The sequence below is a fragment of the Arachis stenosperma genome, chromosome 4, assembly GCF_014773155.1.
Source record: "Arachis stenosperma cultivar V10309 chromosome 4, arast.V10309.gnm1.PFL2, whole genome shotgun sequence".
In the NCBI taxonomy this organism is placed as follows: Eukaryota; Viridiplantae; Streptophyta; class Magnoliopsida; order Fabales; family Fabaceae; genus Arachis; species Arachis stenosperma.
In genome coordinates this window covers 139,754,790-139,774,932 of record NC_080380.1, presented here as the reverse complement: position 1 = coordinate 139,774,932, position 20,143 = coordinate 139,754,790, and the positions used below count along the sequence as shown (strand labels likewise).

Sequence of the window (20,143 nt, the reverse complement as noted above, 5' to 3'; positions counted from 1 at the left end):
AATTTCACTTGCTCTAGGTAGAAAATGAGATGGTTTGAGCTCCCTGGATGGACGCAGTGAAGTGATTTCACTTGCTTCAGGTGAGGATATGAGGTATTGATATAGAATTGCTGAGACAGAATAACTGGTGATGGTTTTGTTTATAATTCTGATTGTGAATTGTCGGAGAGTTAGAAAGTTGGGAAGCATGAGGAAGAGGAATTAGATTTAGCATTCCCTTATGACAGTTGCCTATTTATGGATTAGCGAGAACATAGGATGAATAATTGGTGAAAGGAAGTTTAGGATGCTTAGTGAGTTTTTATTACAATGCATTGTATTTATTTGGCACTTTTACCGTACTGGAGACCCATGGGTCGAAGGCTCTCATTCCGTATATATATCTCTTATTTTTTAGATACAGGTTCAGGTGCTCAGAAGTGAGTTGTGGTTTGTCTGAAAGACGCGGCGAAGACCTCTAAGATCTCTTATCTACATCTTGCTTAGATTCTCTCCACTTTTGTTTTTAAAGAACTCATGCTATGTATTTTATCGTTTTAAAAACTTGCCTATAGAGGCTCTTGTGTATCTTTTGGGAGAGATTAGGAGATATGGTTGTCAAACTGTTGTTATATTGTACCGTAGCTAGCCTAAACTTCGCGGGTCATGACTAGTGACTAATTATTTATGTTATCTATCTATATTTTGTTTTATCTCATTCTTCTCGACGAAATTATCTTTATATCGTCTCAGTTCACGCTTTACCTTCTTGTTGTCGATGCGTGAGTGATACAACTTCGCGATTTTATTTTTACTCATTTTCAGACTTCTCGATTAATACTCCTTTCGATTTTACTTATAATTATGTATTAATAATCCCCTTTGAGAGTCGTACCATCTTATTATCATTGACTTATGACTTGAGTATAAGGATTTGAATATTAGGGTGTTACAAAGAAAAAAATAGGAAAGAAAATGATTGTTTTCTATTATTTGGTTGAGTTGAGAAATAAGAGAAAAAGAAAAAGAGATGAAAAAAAGTGGTGGGACCTACTAATTTTTTTTCTCTCCAACATTGGAAAGAAAATAAAGAAAAAACTAATTCTCTCTCTTTACTTTCAATATTACGCTCTTTACTATTTTTAATATATTTTATAATATGAAGGTAAAATTATCTTTTTATAATATTTCTTTCCTTCTTATTTTCTTTGTATCCAAATATATCTAAAAAAAATAAAAAAATTACTCAATTTTTTTCTTTCTATTTTTTTTCTCTATTTTTTTCTTTCCAACCAAACATAATTTTAAAGTTTTTTCTAGCCGTCTAAAATTTGTTCAGACTTCTCATTTTCAAATTCCCCAAATCAAGGAGTTTATGAGATTTAAATTTGATTTTTTTATATAATAACTATTGTCATCTATTACTATTCATCTTTGTATTTCTAATATTATAATAAAATATTAAATCACAAAAACATATAATAAGTTATCTAAAATCTTCAAAAAAGTCCTCTAAAATCCAATTTTTTAAATTTGTAATTAAAAAGGATTTAAAAATTTTAAACTCTCTCTTCACAAAATGCAAAAGAAATTCAAAAAGAAAAATATTAATTAAATTAATGTGAAAAGGGAAATTTGCAAAGTTAAGAATAAACAGACTACCGAAAATTCGAATTTGAGTATGCTTTAATTAAATATAAAAATGTGCCATCTTATGAAAGGAAAAAAAGTTTAATTATTCTGTCGGTTCTTACAATTTTACTGAATTTTCAATTAAATTTTTATACTTTTATTTTTAATTAGATTCTTATACCATATTAAATTTTCTAACTAAGTCTTGTGACAAAAACATTAAAATTAACGAAATATTCTATTAAACTATATAAAATATTCAGTCAAATATTAGGTATATTATTTAATTTGTTTTGTTTAATAGATTATTTCGTTAATTCTAGCATTTTGTCATGACAGGGATTTAATTACAAAATCTAATATAATATAGAGACTAAAAAAAAGTATAGAGACTTAATTGAAAATTTAGTAAAATTATAAAAACTAATAGAATAATTAAAAAAATTTACGAATTATAGTAAATAAACCTTTTTCTTTTTCACTGTTATAATCAAATATCTTAGCTTGTACCGCGAAAAAAATTATATAAACTTGGGCATAAGCTATTGAAAAACCAAATTAATACAACTATACCGATGTTTAAAACTTGTGTGAACCACGTTAAAATTATATTTCTCATCGTCAACAGATCAATGTTTCACGGGTCATAATTATAGGTTGTCCTAAAATTTTCATCACATGGGAGTGATGCCTCATTTTACACCATACCAAATAATTGTGTGAATCACATTAAAAATATGTCTCTATTTGATACTTTTTTTAAACATATATAACAAAAACCTTCAATAATGGTTTACTTAATTAAACGCGTAAAATAATAAGTCACTAAAAATAGTATATATGCATCATAATATAAATTCAAATATTATTAACATTGTTTTCGATAAAAGAAAATTTATTAGCATTAATATAGAAAAATTACAGAAAATAAGCCTACGTGATAGGGTGTGTGAAGAATAAATACTTAGAGAAGAGTAGAGAAAAAGAAGCGAAGATAATTAGAGATTCTGCTACAAGTATGTTAAACTATTTAGTTAGTTACAGAGTTTTTTTCGGCTCCTTCTAGATAGTTTTCATCACTATTTTGTCTATATATACACTTACACTCTAGTAAAGTTGATTTTGCTTAAACTTCAAGAACGAAAACTAAGTTCCTCTATTCTTCATCTCCTTTTTTCTCTTCTTCATTTCTCTCTTCTAATCTCATCTTTCTCCCACTCACTAGTCCCTGGTATTCTCTTCATGGTATCAGAGCTTGAACCTCACCACAAATGGCTGCGATAAGAATTTTGCTAATTGTTGCTTTAAATAACCAAAACTCAATACAAACGGCAAGGGCTCCTAATTTCACAGCAAATTCAATCTACATAAAGTTTAATAACAATAATTTTCTACAGTATAAGGATCAAGTAGAAGCAATGACTGAAGGCAATGATCTGTTAGATCACATCATTGAACAGAAAATTTTTCAACAGTTTCTTGAAAATGGAGAAGTGAATCAAGGATTTCAAAAATGGAAGAAGCAAGACGCACTGCTGAAGTCCTGGCTACTAGCTTCAATGACAAAGCCATACACAACTCGAATGGTTGAATGTACGTTTACCTATCAGATCTGAAATAGGTTAAAGAGTCATTTTGCTTCACAAATTCAAGCCAGAGTAATGCAGTTGAGAAATAAGATGAGAAATACTCGAACTGGTGCTTCTGTGAGTGACTATGTGTTAACAATTAAGAGTACGATTAATGCACTGGTGTTTGTTGAATAGATAGCTAGTGAGTGAGAATGATTATATGAATGCATTGCTGCACGGTTTCACAGAGGAATATACACCACTGCTCACTTCACTTTTAACAAGATCTCAAGGAATCAATATAGCTGAGCTGGAGGGGGTACTGTTTACACATGAAAGCATGATAGAAAGGTTTAGGAAGCTAGAGCCAGGCCAATTCTTGTACGCTAATGCTGCTAAATCTGGTTACATAAGCCAGCTTGATTAAGAAAGGTCTCAAGATAGATTTAAAGCAAACTTTGTTTAGAGAGGAATGTTCAGAGGAGGCTTCAGAGGCAGAAGACGATTCATGAGAGGAGGAAGGTAGCAACAAGGCTTTGGTATGAGTCAGCCACAATATACAAAAAAAAAAAAACACAAGCCTAGGGCTATGATAGGCCTCAGAATTATGAAGCACAAGGCCATGGAGTACAAGGCAATGGATGAACACACAATTATGAGAGACAAGGGTATAAAAGATTGCAAGTTTGCCTTCAATGCCAATTGTACAGTAAGTTTGGTCATACAACAAAATCATGTTTGTATAAATATAAGGATGCTCCATCACCATCACAAGGTCAACACACAGAAAGAGACTCAAAAATAGTTCAATCAAGTGAGCAGGCAAGAGCAAACTTTAGTAGTGTTCTAATAAATCTTGCAACAATCCATGACTCCATATGGTACACTGACTTAGGAGCGACACACCATATGACCTCAAATCCAAAAACTGTTGTTGAAAAAGAAAATTATGCAGGCATTGATCAAGTGGTGGTTGGTGATGGAACAGGTTTAGCCATAAACTGTGTTGAAAAAGCTTACTTCAAAACTAATTTGAGCTATAATAATCTAATCATGCACAAACTATTACTTGTACCTGATATCACTAAGAATCTACTTAGTATCTATTAATTTTGTTGTAATAATAATATTTTCTTTGAGTTTCACTCTCATGACTGCTATGTTAAATCTCATGATACTAAAGAAATATTCCTAGAATGGGGTGTTGACAAAGGAATGTATAGATTGTTCAAGTTCTACCCAACTCACTCACCATCTGCATTACTAAGCTTGGTGGAGTTAAATTCAAATAATTACATGCTTTAGCATGCTAGGCTTAGTCATGCCTTAGCTATTGTTGTGTTAAATATTTTAAAGTATTGTAATATTTTCCTTTCTTCCAATAAATATGTTTGTAGTTCTTGTTGTATTGGCAAGTCTCGTTGCTTACCCTTTTCTGAGTCAAAAACAGTTTATTCTACTCCTTTGGAGCTTGTCTATTTTGATATCTAGGGCCCTACTGCAATTTCTAATTCTAATAAAAATAACTACTTTGCCAATTTTGTTGATGCTTACTCCAAATTTACATGGTTATATTTTATTAGAAGTAAAGCTCAATTGAAGTTAGTTTTTTCACATTTTCACCACATGGCTGAATTTCAATTTAACACTAAGTTGAAAATATTTCAAAGTGACAATGTTGTAGAATATGTCAGTGTTTTAAAGATGCTGCAAGCACAAAGCATAATTCATAGATTCTTCTGTCCTCATATTCATCAGCAGAATGGTATGATTGAGAGAAAGCACAGGCATATAGTTGAAAAGGGGTTAACTATGTTGGTAGCGGCTTCCATTCCTATCACATTTTGGGGAGAGACATTCACAACAGCAGCCCAATTAATCAATGTTCTTCCAACTCTATTGTTGAATGGCATGTCACCAGTTGAAAAATTGTTCAATAAGTATCCTCCATATGCAAATTTGAGGGTGTTTGGCTGTCTATGCTTCCCTTATCTTAAACCATACAACAAGCACAAGCTTGATTTCAGATCAACTCCAAGTGTGTTCATTGGTTATGAAACTAATCACAAAGGGTATAAATGCCTGACACCATTAGAAAGAGTGATAATCACAATACACGTGATATTTGATAAATCTAAATTCCCATTCAAGGATCCAACCTTAGAATTCAGTGTTGCAAATCAAAACAGGCAGCAATCACCTAACTATACACCTTTACCACTACTTCCCATTATCCCTAACTCTTCCCCCATCAATTCACCACCCTTATTATCCACTCAAGTTCCAATTACTTCACCGGCTTCAAATCCTCCAACCTCATCCATTCCATCTCTCTTGCCACTCAATTCCTCTTTTTCACCCTCTGTTTCTGTACCAATTTTCTCATCCTCAGTTTCACTCATCTCTATGTCTTCTTCATTCAATCACCACAACCAATCACTATAATCCATCACATACAACCCCATCTGACACTTCGATCTTAGTTTCTATCTCAGACCTGGAGATTGTTCTTTCGTGGGCCTCCAACGACACAGTACACCAAGATACAGCAAATGTTCACCCCATAATCACTCGCAGCAAGTCAAGCTCCATAAGACTGAGGGACTTTCAAGCTTGTGTTGAACCAATGAGTGTTAAACAAGCCTTGGCTGATCCTCTATGGAAGGCCACCATGGATGCTGAATTTGATGCTTTCTTAAAGAATCGTTGTTGGAAGCTTATCTCATTACTCGTTGGCCGATAGGCTATAGGTAGCAAATGGGTTTTTAGACTCAAGTATAATGTTGATGGCAGTTTGCAGAAACACAAATCACGGTTAGTAGTCCAAGAATTCTCTCAATATCCAGGTTTTGATTTTATAGAAATATATAGTCCTGTTATTAAACCAATTTCATTTGTATCATCTTGACTATAGCTTTAGCAAGGTCCTGGTCTATAAGATAGTTGGACGTAAATAATGCTTTCTTGCATGGAGAACTCACTGAAGATGTATACATGTGGCAGCCACAAGGATATACAAGGGGAGAATTCTAACCTCGTGTTCACACTCACCAAGCCCCTATATGGGTTTAAGCAGGCACCACAAGCCTGGTCCTATAAGCTCTTTATAGCACTTCAAAATTTGGGGTTATCAGCCACCAAATCAGATGTGTCTGTCTTTGTGAAGCATGATCACTCCTCCATCACCTATGTTCTGATCTATGTTGATGATATCATGGGTGATTTGCATTATTTTATGGGTATTCAGGTGACAAGAATGGATGATGGAGGCTTAATGATGACTCAAAGAAAGTATGTTCAGGATCTATTGGCAAATGCTAATATGAGTGGCTGCAAATAGTGTCACACACCACTCTCCTCTACTGTAAAAATTAAAGCCACAAGTGGTGTACTCTTTGACAATCCTCACTTGTATCGATCTGTTGGTAGCAGTCTTCAGTACTTGACTGTCACCAAACTTGATTTGGCATATAGTGTCAACAAAGTAGCTCAGTTCATGCCAAACCCTCCTGGAGTTTCATTGGAAATTGGTTAAGCAAATTTTACAGTATGTAAGTGGAACAACATCATATGGTCTAAGACTTCACAAAGGCTCTTCATTGAATATTACATCGTATTGTGACTCTGATTGAACAGGTGATCCAAGTGACAGAAAATCTATTGGAGATTTTTGTGTCTTTTTGGGAAGGAATTTAGTCCCATGGCATTCAAAGAAACAAGGTGTGGTAGCCAGGTTGAGTACAGAGGCAGAATATGAGGCCTTCGCAAATTTGGTAGCTGATATGATTTAGATTAAAGGTCTCATTGGTGAATTAAAATGGAGTGTGACAGAAGTACCTATGGCTTACTCTGATAATTAAAGTGTAGTGCTTCTAGCTATAAATCCTATTCTCCATTCAAAATTAAAGCATTTCGAGATCGACTTGTACTTTGTGAGAGATTATGTGTCAAAAAGAGTGATACAAGTAAGTCATGTACCAAGCACAGTTCGAATTGCTAACACGTTCACAAAGGCATTCCCCTCAATAGCTTTCATTCTACTTAGAGACAAACTCAAGGTGCAAAATTTGTCAAATTCAGCTCTCTTGAGTTTGCGGAGGCATGATAGAGTGTGTGAAGAACAAATATCCAGAGAAGAGCAAAGAAAGAGAAGCGAAAGCAGTTAAAGGTTCTTTTACAAGTATGCTAAACTGTCCAGTTAGTTACATAATTTCTTTCAACTCTTTTTAGATAGTTTCCATCTCTATTTTGTCTATATATACACTCACATTGTATACTGGTAAAGTTGATTTTGCTTAAACTTTAAGAATAAAAACCAAATTCTTCTATTTTTTTCTCTTTTCTCTCTTCTTCATTACTCTATTTTGATCTCATTTTCTTCTCACTCACTAGTCTCTGGTACTCTCTTCACTATGGATGTATAATTTTTCTTAGCATAAGCATGAAAAACATATTAATTACTTCAGCTTTTACGTTGTATTGAGAAGATGAGAAGATGAAACAAAAAAGAAAAAATAAAGAGTTAAAAAAAGAAGAAGATGATGACGACGAAGAGGAGGAAGAGTGAAAGTTTTTAATTGTGTAGAATTTATCAGAAAAATAGCACCAAAATGTTCTAACTGTAACACAAGAAGTTTCTTAATTTTGAGAATGTGAAAGAGAAAGAGGAAGATAAAAGTTTTGAACTGTGCAGAGTTTATAGAAAAATAGCACTAAAATTTTTTAATCGTGACAAAAAAAGTTTTTAATTTTCATATTAAAAAATTTTAACCGTGACATAAGAATTTTTTAATCGTGTCATTTCTAATTAAATGATGTACTTTTCTTATCATTGAACTAGTTGAAGGGAATTAAAATCATATATAGTAGGTCCAGTCATTCATATGTTATTTATAATAAATTGATGTATTCTTTTGTTCCAAACACATTTGAAAGTATTTTGTTTGTTGAGTAAATTAAGATTTTGGACTTGTCATTCTTTAAAAATTTGTTACGTTATTTATAAAAAATTTATGTGACATTTTTAATTAAATACTGTATTTTTATTTTCACGTAATTGATTGTATAATATTGAACTAATATATATAAGAGATTTAGCCATTCTTTTGTCATTTGCAAAAAATGATATGTCATTTGAATCTAATACCTATTTAAATATATTTTATTAGTTGAGTGAGTCAATTTTAGACTGGTGATCTTTTGAAATTTTCTTGTGTCATTCACCAAAAAATTTGGTACCATTCACAGAAAGCTCATGTGTCATTTACAACTAAATGATATGCTTTTATTATCGTTAAACTAATTGTGTGATATTTAACTAAATAGAAGAAGAAGATGATGATAATGAAGGAGCATGAGAAAAAAAAAGAAGAGAAGAAATTAAATGGGAAAAGAAGAAGGAGGATGATGAGAAGGAAGAGGTGACGATGACGACAATGATAATAAAGGAGGAAGAGGAGAAAAAAGAAGGAGAAGAAAAAGAAAAAAAAGAACCAGCAATAGCGTACATATGAAGAAGAAGAAGAAAAAATGCGTACAACAGAGAAAAAAAAACACACGCACAATAATTTAATTGGACTTTGTTATAAAATTACTTTGCTATCTAACTTTTCTTAACAAATTAACAACAAACACTACAAAAAAATTTGGTAATTACGTCAGTTTTTTTGGCATTTATAGCGGTTTGAATCGTCATTATTACTAAAAACGGCGGTTTCAAAAAACAACGTAATCCTGATGCCATTCTGGTTATTACGACGGTTTTAAAAAAATGCCACAATTTTTCGGATTAAATTGGCGATTTTTTATATGATAAAATGGCGGTTCTAACCGCCGTTATATCCAAATAAAACGGTATTTTTTATTAGTTAAAACGATGTTTTAAAGCGCCATTTTTATCAGGTTAAAATCACATTTTGTGTTGTTTAAAACGGCGTTTATAAACCGCTATTTTTACCGGGTTAAAAAGGCGTTCTTCGGTTGGTTAAAACGGCGTTTGAAACCGTCATTTTTACCGGATTAAAATGGCATCTCGTGTTATTTAAAATGATGTTTATAAATCGTCGTTTTTATTGGAGTAAAAGAGCATTCTTTAGTTGGTTAAAATGGAATTTGAAACCACTATTCTTACCTAATTAAAATAGAGTTTCATGTTGTTTAAAATAGGAGTTACAAATCGTTATTTTTATCAGGTAAAAGTGATATTTTTTATTGTTTAAAAATATAATTTTAATCGTCGTTTTTATCGTAAACAAAAAATATTACATAAATAAAGTGTTAAATTTATATATTACATATATATATATATTAAAGTTCACAATAACAAAAAATAATATTCATAAACAAAATATTAAATAAATAAAATATTAAACATAATATATGATTTTTTTAGTATTAAAAATCAAAAGTAATAATCCCTGTACAAATAAAATATCAAACATAACATAATTTTTTAATTACACTTAGACTTTTGTCTTTCGTTTCACGTACATTTTCTTCTTTGTTCTAATCTCAGCAAAACATGACAGTACAATACAAAAAAAAACTATATCCTACCATAGTTGAACTTGATTTAGAATTACGGAAGGAATAAAAAAACTGCCATAATATATATTATTGCGGTTCTTTAAAAATCTCTTGTTAGTGAAATATACTTCTTAAAAGTCCCTTATTTTGAGGGGATATGTTAGTGAAGTGTATTTTTTAGAACTTTCTTCAAATTAAAAAGTAGTTATGCAAACTGAAATATAGTTTTGTCAACTCACCCTCAGATAGTTAAATTCTCAACTAACTTGTATCATCACACTCTTCACACATCATTTAGCTTCTGTTTATATACATTAGCATTGTAATTTTTCACTTTACTTTTCAATCACTAGGCAAGGCATAATGGGTATCCACAGGGATGGAAACATGCCTCCACCCCACCTCCATATCCAGTCCCCGTCTCCGTCTCGTCTCCGCCACGGGTAACGGAGACTTTATATCCGTCGGAGATCGGAGATTCCACGGATATTCTGAAATTTTTAAAAAATAAAAAAAGAAAAAATTGAAAAAAATGAAAAATCCATATCAATCATCATGTTCCTTGTCTCTAAAGATATTAATAATATTAACAACAATAAAGACATTAACATATTCATAGTCTCCAAAGACATTAATAACAACAAACAATATCAAATATATCTATAAAACTACCAAAGTATCAAACATATCCAATAACTACAAAGCATAATTCATCACATTGTAGAATCCTCGAGCCTTTTTTATGATGTAATGATAGTGATGATAGATTTCGATTTGTTTGAATCCTACATAAAAAAGAAGAATACAATTAAAAGTTAAAATCATAAAATAAATAAAGAATAAGTCAATAATATGAATTAAAAGTCAGAAACTCAAAATCAGAATCAGAATCCCATTAACCTAACTTTAGATTAACCAAAAATTGACTCAGAAATATAAATCAAAATTAGAAATCAAAATCACATAAACCTAACTCATAAATATAAATTAGAAAACAGAAATTCAGAATTAGGATCGCATTAACATAACTCATAAATATAAATTATAATTAAATTAGAAATCAGAAATCATAATCTCATTAATCTAACTCCAAATTAACTCAAAATTGACTCAAAAATATAAATAAGAATTAGAAATTAGAATCATTTCAACCTAACTCAGAAATATAAATTAGAAATAAAAAATTCAAAATCAAAATCTCATTAACCTATCTCCAGATTAACCCAAAATTTATTCAGAAATATAAATCAGAATCATATCAACCTAACTCAGAAATATAAATTAGAAATCAGAAATTCAGAATCAGAATCTCATTAACCTAACTCCAGATTAACCCAAAATTGACTAAAAAATATAAATCAGAATCACACCAACCTAACTCAGAAATATAAACTAAAAATAAAAAATTCAAAATCAGGATCTCATTAACCTAACTCCATATTAACCCAAAATTAACTCAAAAAAATAAATCAAGAAGACGACGACCGGCAACGACGCGACAAGGAGAAGAAGACGACGTGGCCGCGATAGTGGGCTCGAGAGGTGCACTGAGTGACCGAGCTACTCAGGAGGTGGGAGACGGCGCTAGGGACCGAAGAAGTAGAAGGTGGCGGTCGGCGGTGTTCGAGAAGGAGACAGGAGAGGCTGAGGGTTTGACGAGGAGCGGAGAGGAGAGGAGAAGAGATTCTCTGCCTCTGAAGCAATGAAACACCGAAACGTTGAGTATGTGACGGCTAGAGTTCTTCTTCAATGGCTCACATATGTTATATATATTAGGAGTATTTTTGTCTTTTCACATAAATAGGGATTTACCGGGTCTCCACGGGATGGGGCCTCTACCCCCGCCCCGCCCCGTTTATTACGGGGCCCTGTCTCCCGTCTCCACAGGTAGAAATTAGTCCCCTACCTGCCTCCGCCAGGTAAATTTTCACAGATATCCGCCTCACCAAAAATTTTTACCATACCTATCAATCACGGTAATTTTGCACATTCTATCAACAATAGAAAACTGTTCTCTTTTTTTCTTCTCCACTTTTTTTCTCTCTAATCACTTACTTGCTTTCATTGCAATTTAATCTTCTTTTTTCATTGAGTTACTGATCCCCATCGCCTTATTAAAATTTTAAACCTATTTTTTTTTAATGAAAAACGATGAAAGAATTTTATATTTACATCAATATATTCATCCTAAACACAACTAAATTTCTTATTTATTTATGCAACAATTCATATAGATTGAAAATTAAACAACATCCAAAATTGTAATTGGAAACGTGATTCTGTATTAAGTAAGATAAATATTCTCCTAAGCTTTGGATATTCATTCCATTTTCAGCTTTGACTTTTCTTACTTCTTTTTCTATGTCATTTTGGGATAAAATTTGCTACCTCCAAGCTAATCTAAGTCTTTGTTTCAACAAAATTAAAAGTAAATCTTAAGTATTTATGTGTAGCTTCGGGGGAAGCTTCACATGGAACAAAAATTTCCTCCCTCATACTATATTACTTTTCATGTTTTCATAGTTTTGTAAAAGGAGCAAAAATAAATAATCCCTAGCTGACATCTATGTATATATAGCAATCCAAATTAAATGAAAATCCACTTGTATTTAATTTAATTTAATTTAAATAATTTTTCCCTCCTTATTAATGCAAACATAACAACACTTCTTCCACACGTGGTAGGGTTCAAGATATCATAAGAACGCACGCAAGCTTAATATTTGGATTTGAGTATTTTGACCAACACAAAAAGGCCATTATATTCCGTTACATATTTTCCATTTTCTTGATTAAGGTTCAGTCTTCATAGAACTTCGATGTTCGAAGTGGACTTTTCTTCTTTCATTAATTCTCTCTCAAATCTAATGCTTCGTTCTAACCCCCACACCTCACGCCATAATTTTCTCTATAAATTGGATCACATTCTCTTTCATTTTTCCTCACATCACTTCTTTAGCTACTCATCATAGAGAATATAAATATACACATTAACAACATACACTCACGTTCATATCCATTGCTACCTCTATTGTACTATAGTTTTATATAGTAACCTTTATTAAAAAAAAAAAAAAAACATCATGGGTCACCAACGACTTTTGTCCAAGATTGCAACCAATGACAAGCATGGAGAGAACTCGCCATATTTTGATGGGTGGAAAGCTTATGATAGAAACCCATTTCACCCAACAAATAATCCTCAAGGTGTTATCCAGATGGGTCTTGCTGAAAATCAGGTATATCTATACATATATAATTATATTTTTTTTAATTTTTCTTCTTCTTCTAAAATTCATATAATGGGAGGAAAGTGTTGCATGCTTGAGAAGTTGACTAATATAATATAGCTTTAACTAATTTTCTTTTAAACTCATATATAGTATTCTATAATATAATAATATATGATTTTCTGCTGGCTACAATATCATGAGATGAAGTTTGCATGCTTGACAAAGTTGACTAATATATTTATTTATTTATTGTCTTTTATTTTAATTTACAGCTTTGCTTCGATCTTATTGAAGAGTGGATAAGGAACAATTCCAAAGCTTCCATATGTACTCCTGAAGGAGTGCACCTGTTTAGAGATATTGCTAACTTTCAAGACTATCATGGATTGCCACAGTTCAGAAAAGTATGTATATTATTATTATTATTGCCACCTAGCACTTAAGTTAATTTCACAATCATAATGATTATTCATAAATATATATTACTATTTCCATTTCAAACTCAATTTATATTAAATAAAATAACATATTTAAAAAAATAAAAAATATTATTTATATATTAAAATAAATTACTAAAATTAATCATTATGTATTTATATATAATACATATATGTATTATTTAATTTATTTTTAATATATATTTTATGGTAATGGTTGATTTTAGTGTGTATATACATAATTGTCAAAAAATTAATAATATATTTGTTAACATAGATTTAAAAAAAAAATTAAACGATCATTCATAACAATATTTTAAAGAGTTTAACTAGTTAGAAAATAAAAAAAATTAACTAATTAAAAAAAATCTAAAATTAACTAATTAAAAATGAATTTCTATACTTAGTGTATTTAAAATACTTTTGAAATGCAGGGTGTGGCAAATTTCATGTCAAAAGCGAGGGGTGGTAGGGTCAAATATGATCCTGAGCGTATATTGATGAGTGGAGGAGCAACAGGTGCAAATGAATTAATAATGTTTTGTCTGGCTGATCCTGCTGATGCATTCATGGTTCCCACTCCTTATTATCCAGCGTATGTACCCTCACTTTCATCATCATCATCATCATATATATATATATACATCACCCATCATCATATCAAAGCTTTATTTTAAAGGTGGTTGGCAGCAGAAAGTTCATTAACTATTTTGTTTTGTTCAAAAGGGAATGAAATTGGGATATTAGTAGTGGGTTCATTAAAGTGCCATTTAATTAATACTATTCTTATAACAATTTTGATTCAAGTTATTTATAAATAAACTTATATAAAACAAAATACGAGTACGTTTTCAGCTAGAAGTAATTAAGAGCAATCTAAGTATAAAAATCAACAAAAAAACAAAAGTAATCTCTATATAGATCTTACCTGAATAATATTCCAATGTAACAATCAAACTAAAAATCATGACAATTAATAAAATGGATCTTTTTAACTTATTATTTGGAATATAGTCGTTTTTATTTTATTTTTATATTTTTTTTAGTGCGCAAGGTAAATTATGAAGAGTAAGTTGGTATAGTCAATTTTTAGGTCAAGTTTTGACATTTTTCTTAAAAAAGAATGTTTTTAGTAAGTGCTTGAGTGCTTCAGATACTTTTAAGAAAAATAATAAAAAATATAATTTTCAACTTATTTAGAAATAAATAATTTATATTTAGATTATATATTTCAATTATTATAACCGTATTCACATTCACAATTCTTACTCATTTTAAAATTTTCTTATATAGTAATTGATAAGTATATATTTTGAAGGTAAAAATTCAGATTCAGTTAATTTTACGTGAAATTTTATATGAAGTTGATAGTTGAGAACTGTTAAATGATAATTTAATTAAATTTATTAAATTATTTAATAATTTTCAACTATTAACTTCAGATAAACATAAAACTGCACTTGAATTTTTACCTATTTTAAATAGAATCTAAGGTTTAATAAAGATGAAAAATTATAAGAACATTAGTAAATATAATTAAGCACTCGCAAAAAGGTTCAACTTTGCTAGCGCTGCTCTATTGCCTTATAGGTCAACAAGCATGCGTTCTTCATATTATATATGATTATATGTAAATCCAAATTAGAGATTTGATAAAACCCTAGTTGAGTGGTACACTTGGCATTGACTTTTAATTTTGAAACCAGGACCACCTTATATGAGAGTATTAGTATTATATATCATCTTTTGTCCACACTTGAACATAATAGAACCAAATCGTACCATACACACATGCACAAATATAAAATAATATGCTATTGGAAATATTATTGTACGATTCATACACCTTTATGAGGCACAAGCGAATTCCAACTTTGTTAAAGAAATTTCATGGCATGCGTGTTAGCTAGCATATATGTATTTATATTATACACTATCTTTAGAACAATTTCCATAAAATCTGTCAAAGTTTCTTACCAGTTTAAAGTCAATTATTCGTCAGAGGAAGAAATGACTTTTAATAAATTAATTTATGTGTAGAAAAATCTCTATTGTCAACTTTTTAAACCAAGCCCATTCATTCTATTCTCTAGTCTCTTCTTTGACCATTACGGTCACAGTTCAAAACAATTTTATTAGTAGTTGTGGACTTATGGTCAATGTGAAAATTTTAATTTACATGTTCAATTAGAAAAAGTTTAAAAGACCAGTATTTTTATTAAAATTTAGCCAGTATTTAATCATTAAAAAAAAAATAAGTAATTTTACATCATTAAAAATATTAGTAATAACTAATTGATAACTACAAATCACAAAATTTATTGTTCCTAACACTCTTCTTAATTTTAATCACTTATCTTAACTCTCTTTTAATAGAGAAAAATAATTTTTAAATTTTACTGTCATAAAATTACTTATCTTAAAAATTATATTCGCTGATACTAAATTTCGCATGTTACGATTTTTTTCGCAGATTCGTGCGTGATCTTGGTTGGAGAACTGGGGTGCAACTTGTTCCTGTTCATTGTGATAGTTCTAACAACTTCAAAATAACAAGAGAAGCCCTTGAAGAAGCTTATCGTGAAGCAAAACAAAACAACATCAATGTGAAAGGTTTGATCATAACAAACCCTTCCAACCCTTTGGGAACCACATTGGACAAAGAAACCCTTAAAAGCCTTGTGAGGTTCATCAATGAGAAGAACATTCACTTAGTTTGTGATGAAATTTATGCCGCCACTGTTTTCACCACTCCAAGATTTGTGAGTATCTCTGAAGTCATGCTAGAAATGGAGTGCAAGAAAGAACTCATTCACATAATCTATAGTTTATCAAAGGATATGGGGTTACCGGGTTTTAGGGTTGGCATTGTTTATTCCTACAATGATGATGTTGTGAGTTGCGGCCGCAAAATGTCAAGTTTCGGATTAGTCTCTTCTCAGACTCAACATTTTCTAGCATCGTTACTTTCTGACGAGGATTTTATCGACAGATATTTAGAAATTAGCAAAAGAAGGCTCGCGAAGCGTCATAGTTTCTTCACGAAAGGGCTCGAAACGGTTAACATTACTTGCTTGCCAAGCAATTCAGGACTATTTTGTTGGATGAACTTGAGGAGGCTATTGAAGGAGAAAACTTTTGAAGGTGAAATGAAGCTTTGGCGTGTGATCATCAATGAGGTGAAGCTCAATGTGTCACCGGGGTCAAGTTTCAATTGTTCTGAGCCTGGTTGGTTTAGGGTTTGCTTTGCTAACATGGATGATGAGACTGTGGAGGTTGCATTGAAAAGGATTAGGGCTTTTGTTGGGAGAGAAACTAATAATGGGAAAAGGGTTGAACTGAAACGTTGGAAAAGCATTAATACTAATAAGTTAAGGCTAAGCTTCAACTCTAGAAGGTTTGATGAGAATGTTATGTCACCTCATTCACCAATGCCTCACTCACCCCTTGTTCGTGCCACTTAATCAATTATTGGACCCTATTTAATTTGTTGTCATGAACATAAAAAATTATATACCTTGTGTCAAGTGTAACTACATTAAAAAAAAGCTTGATATATGTATGTATCCAGCTATCATGTTGTTCTAAATGTTTTTTACCCATTTGTTTTATGCTAGGAAGCTTTCTAATGGGATTATAATATTATTAGAGTAAAATTATGTATGCTAATTATTGAAGTGTATGTATGTATGTATGTATGTGTGTTGGCCTATATATTCATGGAGGCCTGGCCTGATTCTTCTATTGTCTACGATAATGAAAGAATTTCCATTATTATTCTACTATTGTCCTTTTTCTTTGTAGATGTTGCATGCGTGGCTTGATAAATTTCCATATATACGCCTCATAATAGGTATATTCTACATATATAAATTATATGTTATAAAGAGAAAGTAGTAGGAACCTACACTTTTTAACTAATGAAATAGTCAACAATTAATTATTAAAAAATTATAAAATTAAAAATAATAAAAGTGTTTAAAATTCAAGTAAAAAAACTTTGAAAATGAAATAAGGTAGAACGAATTTAGTTATAGAATTTAAGATTTAAAATTTAAAATTTGTGGTTTAAAATTTAAGATTTATAATTTAAAATTTATGATTTAGAATATAAAATTTATGGTTTAGAATTTAGGGTAATAGTGGTTGGCCGATGACGGATTGCCGGCGGCGGCCAGCAGTGGTTGACGGTGACTGATGGTGGCGACCGTGATGATTCATCGTGAGTGGATGAAATTGTTTTATATAAAAAAATGAAAAAAGACAAAAGAATAACTGAAAAAAATATTATTTTTATTTTTTAGACTTGTTGATCAATCCAATGCTTGTTGGTCAGCCATTCAACCAAGGTTTTAAGTCTACTAATAGTTCGTTACATGAAAAAATTTAGAGAGTCAATTATAGTATAAGCCAATTAAATTATTTTTTATTTTTTATTTTAAAATTTAAAAAATTAAGATAATAAAAAATATTTTTTATTTAGTTTATAATAAATCTGTTTTTCAATTAGTCGATTAAAATTGGTTTTATCTTTAGTTGGTTTTCTAACGAAATTGGAGTTATGTATACTACATATTAAGGTTGCAAGAATACATGCTTCAGCGGTAACATATGTTTTGTGATAAATTCTAAGAATTCTAAGGTATTATTTACGTGTTTGGAAGATATTTTCATTTTTCTTGAATGGCTAAGAGTGATATAATTCTTTATTTTTTTATTTAACAGTTATATACATTATTTAATTATAAAAAAAAACTGATTAGAATTGAGTGAGAATTATTATTCCTTTTATCTTTGCAAATATTTCCCTTAGGTCATATATACTTTCCTTCTCTAGGAGGAAGAGTGGATAAACTCTTCCTAACATAGTAACATGTACGAATCTTAATGAAGAAATAAGATAAAATATGATGAATGATGGATGATTCTGTGATGAAAGAATAATAACTTCTTATCCTATATATAGAAGAAAGAATAAGCTCCTTTTATCTTATTAGAGTATGTGAGAACTTTTCCTATATAGTGTACCCCGACAATGTTCCATCTCATAGAATTTTGAATTTCACTAAAATTATATTTGCGGTCGAATTATCATTGGACAGATAATCATTATCCATTCATGATTAATTTATCCATATAGTAGTTAACACTTAACAGCTTTGAATTACCTAAAAAGAATATAATATTTTTGTCTTAACCAACTAAACCATGCATGCTATTGCATTGATCATTTATGTAGTTTTTATTTTAGTCTTGTTAAGTATTTTTATCCGTCTAATTAAATTACTCCAAACTCAACAAATAATATTTATAGATATACATATAAAATTACATATTTTTTTATAAAAAAAAAACATCAAATTTTTTAACTAACACAAAAATTTCTTAATTTAATACAAATTTTTTTTAAATTTTGATACCAAAAATTTTCAACGTTCTGGACTTAATGTTGCATTTTTTTTTACTTTTTCGTATTCTTATTCTTTCTTTTTTTTTTGCGCAAAAATTTTATATTTTTATTTATAAAAATCACGTATTTTTTCTTTAAATATTTTTGTATTTACTATTAAAAAATAAATAAATAAATTGTAGAATTCTTTCTTTTTATTCTTTTATTTATTTATTTTATTTTTATTCCTCTTAAAAGATAAAATAATAACAATAATATAAGTGTACAACAAAAAAACTATGAAAACAAAAAGAAAAAAGAAGAAGAAGAGTAGTTATTTGAGAAAAAAACATAAAACAAAAAAATAGTACCGAAATTTCTTAATTACGACACAAAAATTTCTTAATTTTGACACTAAAATTTGTTAATTATAACATGTAAAATAGAATGATATATTTTTTTTTTAATTCTTCTTCTTTCTTTGTGTAAAATTTTTATATTTTTATTTATAAAATTATTTATTTTTTCAAAAATTTTTTTGTTTATTGTTAAAAGGATAAACTAAAAAATAAAATAAAAAGTTACATAAGAAATCTTTTTATTTTTTTTATTTTTTATTCTTTTTAGAGAATGAAATAATAAAATTTATCAGAATATAAAATAAAAAATTATAAAAACGAAAAAGAGAAGGAGAAAAAAGAGAAAGAGGAGTTATTTGACAAAAATATAAAACAAAAAAATAATACCAAAATTTTTGAATCGTTTGACATAAAAATTCTTTAAATTTGACATCAAAATTTCGTAATATATTTACTATTCTTGATCTATTATTTCTTAGCTTTACTTCTTTTTTCTTTTCTTTATAATATTTTTTCACTTTCCAATTAATTATATTATTGAGTAGCTTATATGGTGATAGACTCAACTAAAGTGATTTTTGAATTAGTTTTCGAGAGAATAACAACCAGCTTTCGTTGTTTTCTTATAGAGAAATTAAAGTATAAATAAACAAAATAAATATTGAACAACATAAATAATAGTTTAAAAAAATTAAATTAATTATTGAAAAAATTATATTCTTAATTTATTAGAATAATCAATTTTGAATTTAAATTATTAGGGTTAGGCAACGTAACCTTCTCTCAATATACCGTCACATCACATTCTCATTTTATTTCAATCTTCTTCCGCTTCTTCACTCACACCGTCATTCATCCTGATCCTCCCTTCTGCCGTTGAGTCTGACACTCCTCCACCTCTGTTCGTCAGCCGAAACGCACCTCCCGTTCCGATGCTCAGCTCAATGCATCTCTTACCCACCGTCCATCCATTGTTGTCGCTGTTTTTCCTTCACTTTTCATTCTCCTCCTGTGAAGT

At 30.0% G+C, this 20,143-nt stretch overlaps 1 protein-coding gene across 1 annotated transcript; it reads left to right on the top strand.

Annotated features, from left to right (window-relative positions):
* Positions 1-12,670: 12,670 nt before the first annotated feature.
* Positions 12,671-17,126, top strand: LOC130973504 (1-aminocyclopropane-1-carboxylate synthase 1-like). The gene is made up of 4 exons (XM_057898060.1): positions 12,671-12,946; positions 13,213-13,344; positions 13,812-13,972; positions 15,851-17,126. Exons 1-4 carry the CDS (start codon positions 12,791-12,793, stop codon positions 16,839-16,841), a joined length of 1,440 nt encoding a protein of 479 aa, XP_057754043.1. The 5' UTR covers positions 12,671-12,790; the 3' UTR covers positions 16,842-17,126.
* Positions 17,127-20,143: the final 3,017 nt, after the last annotated feature.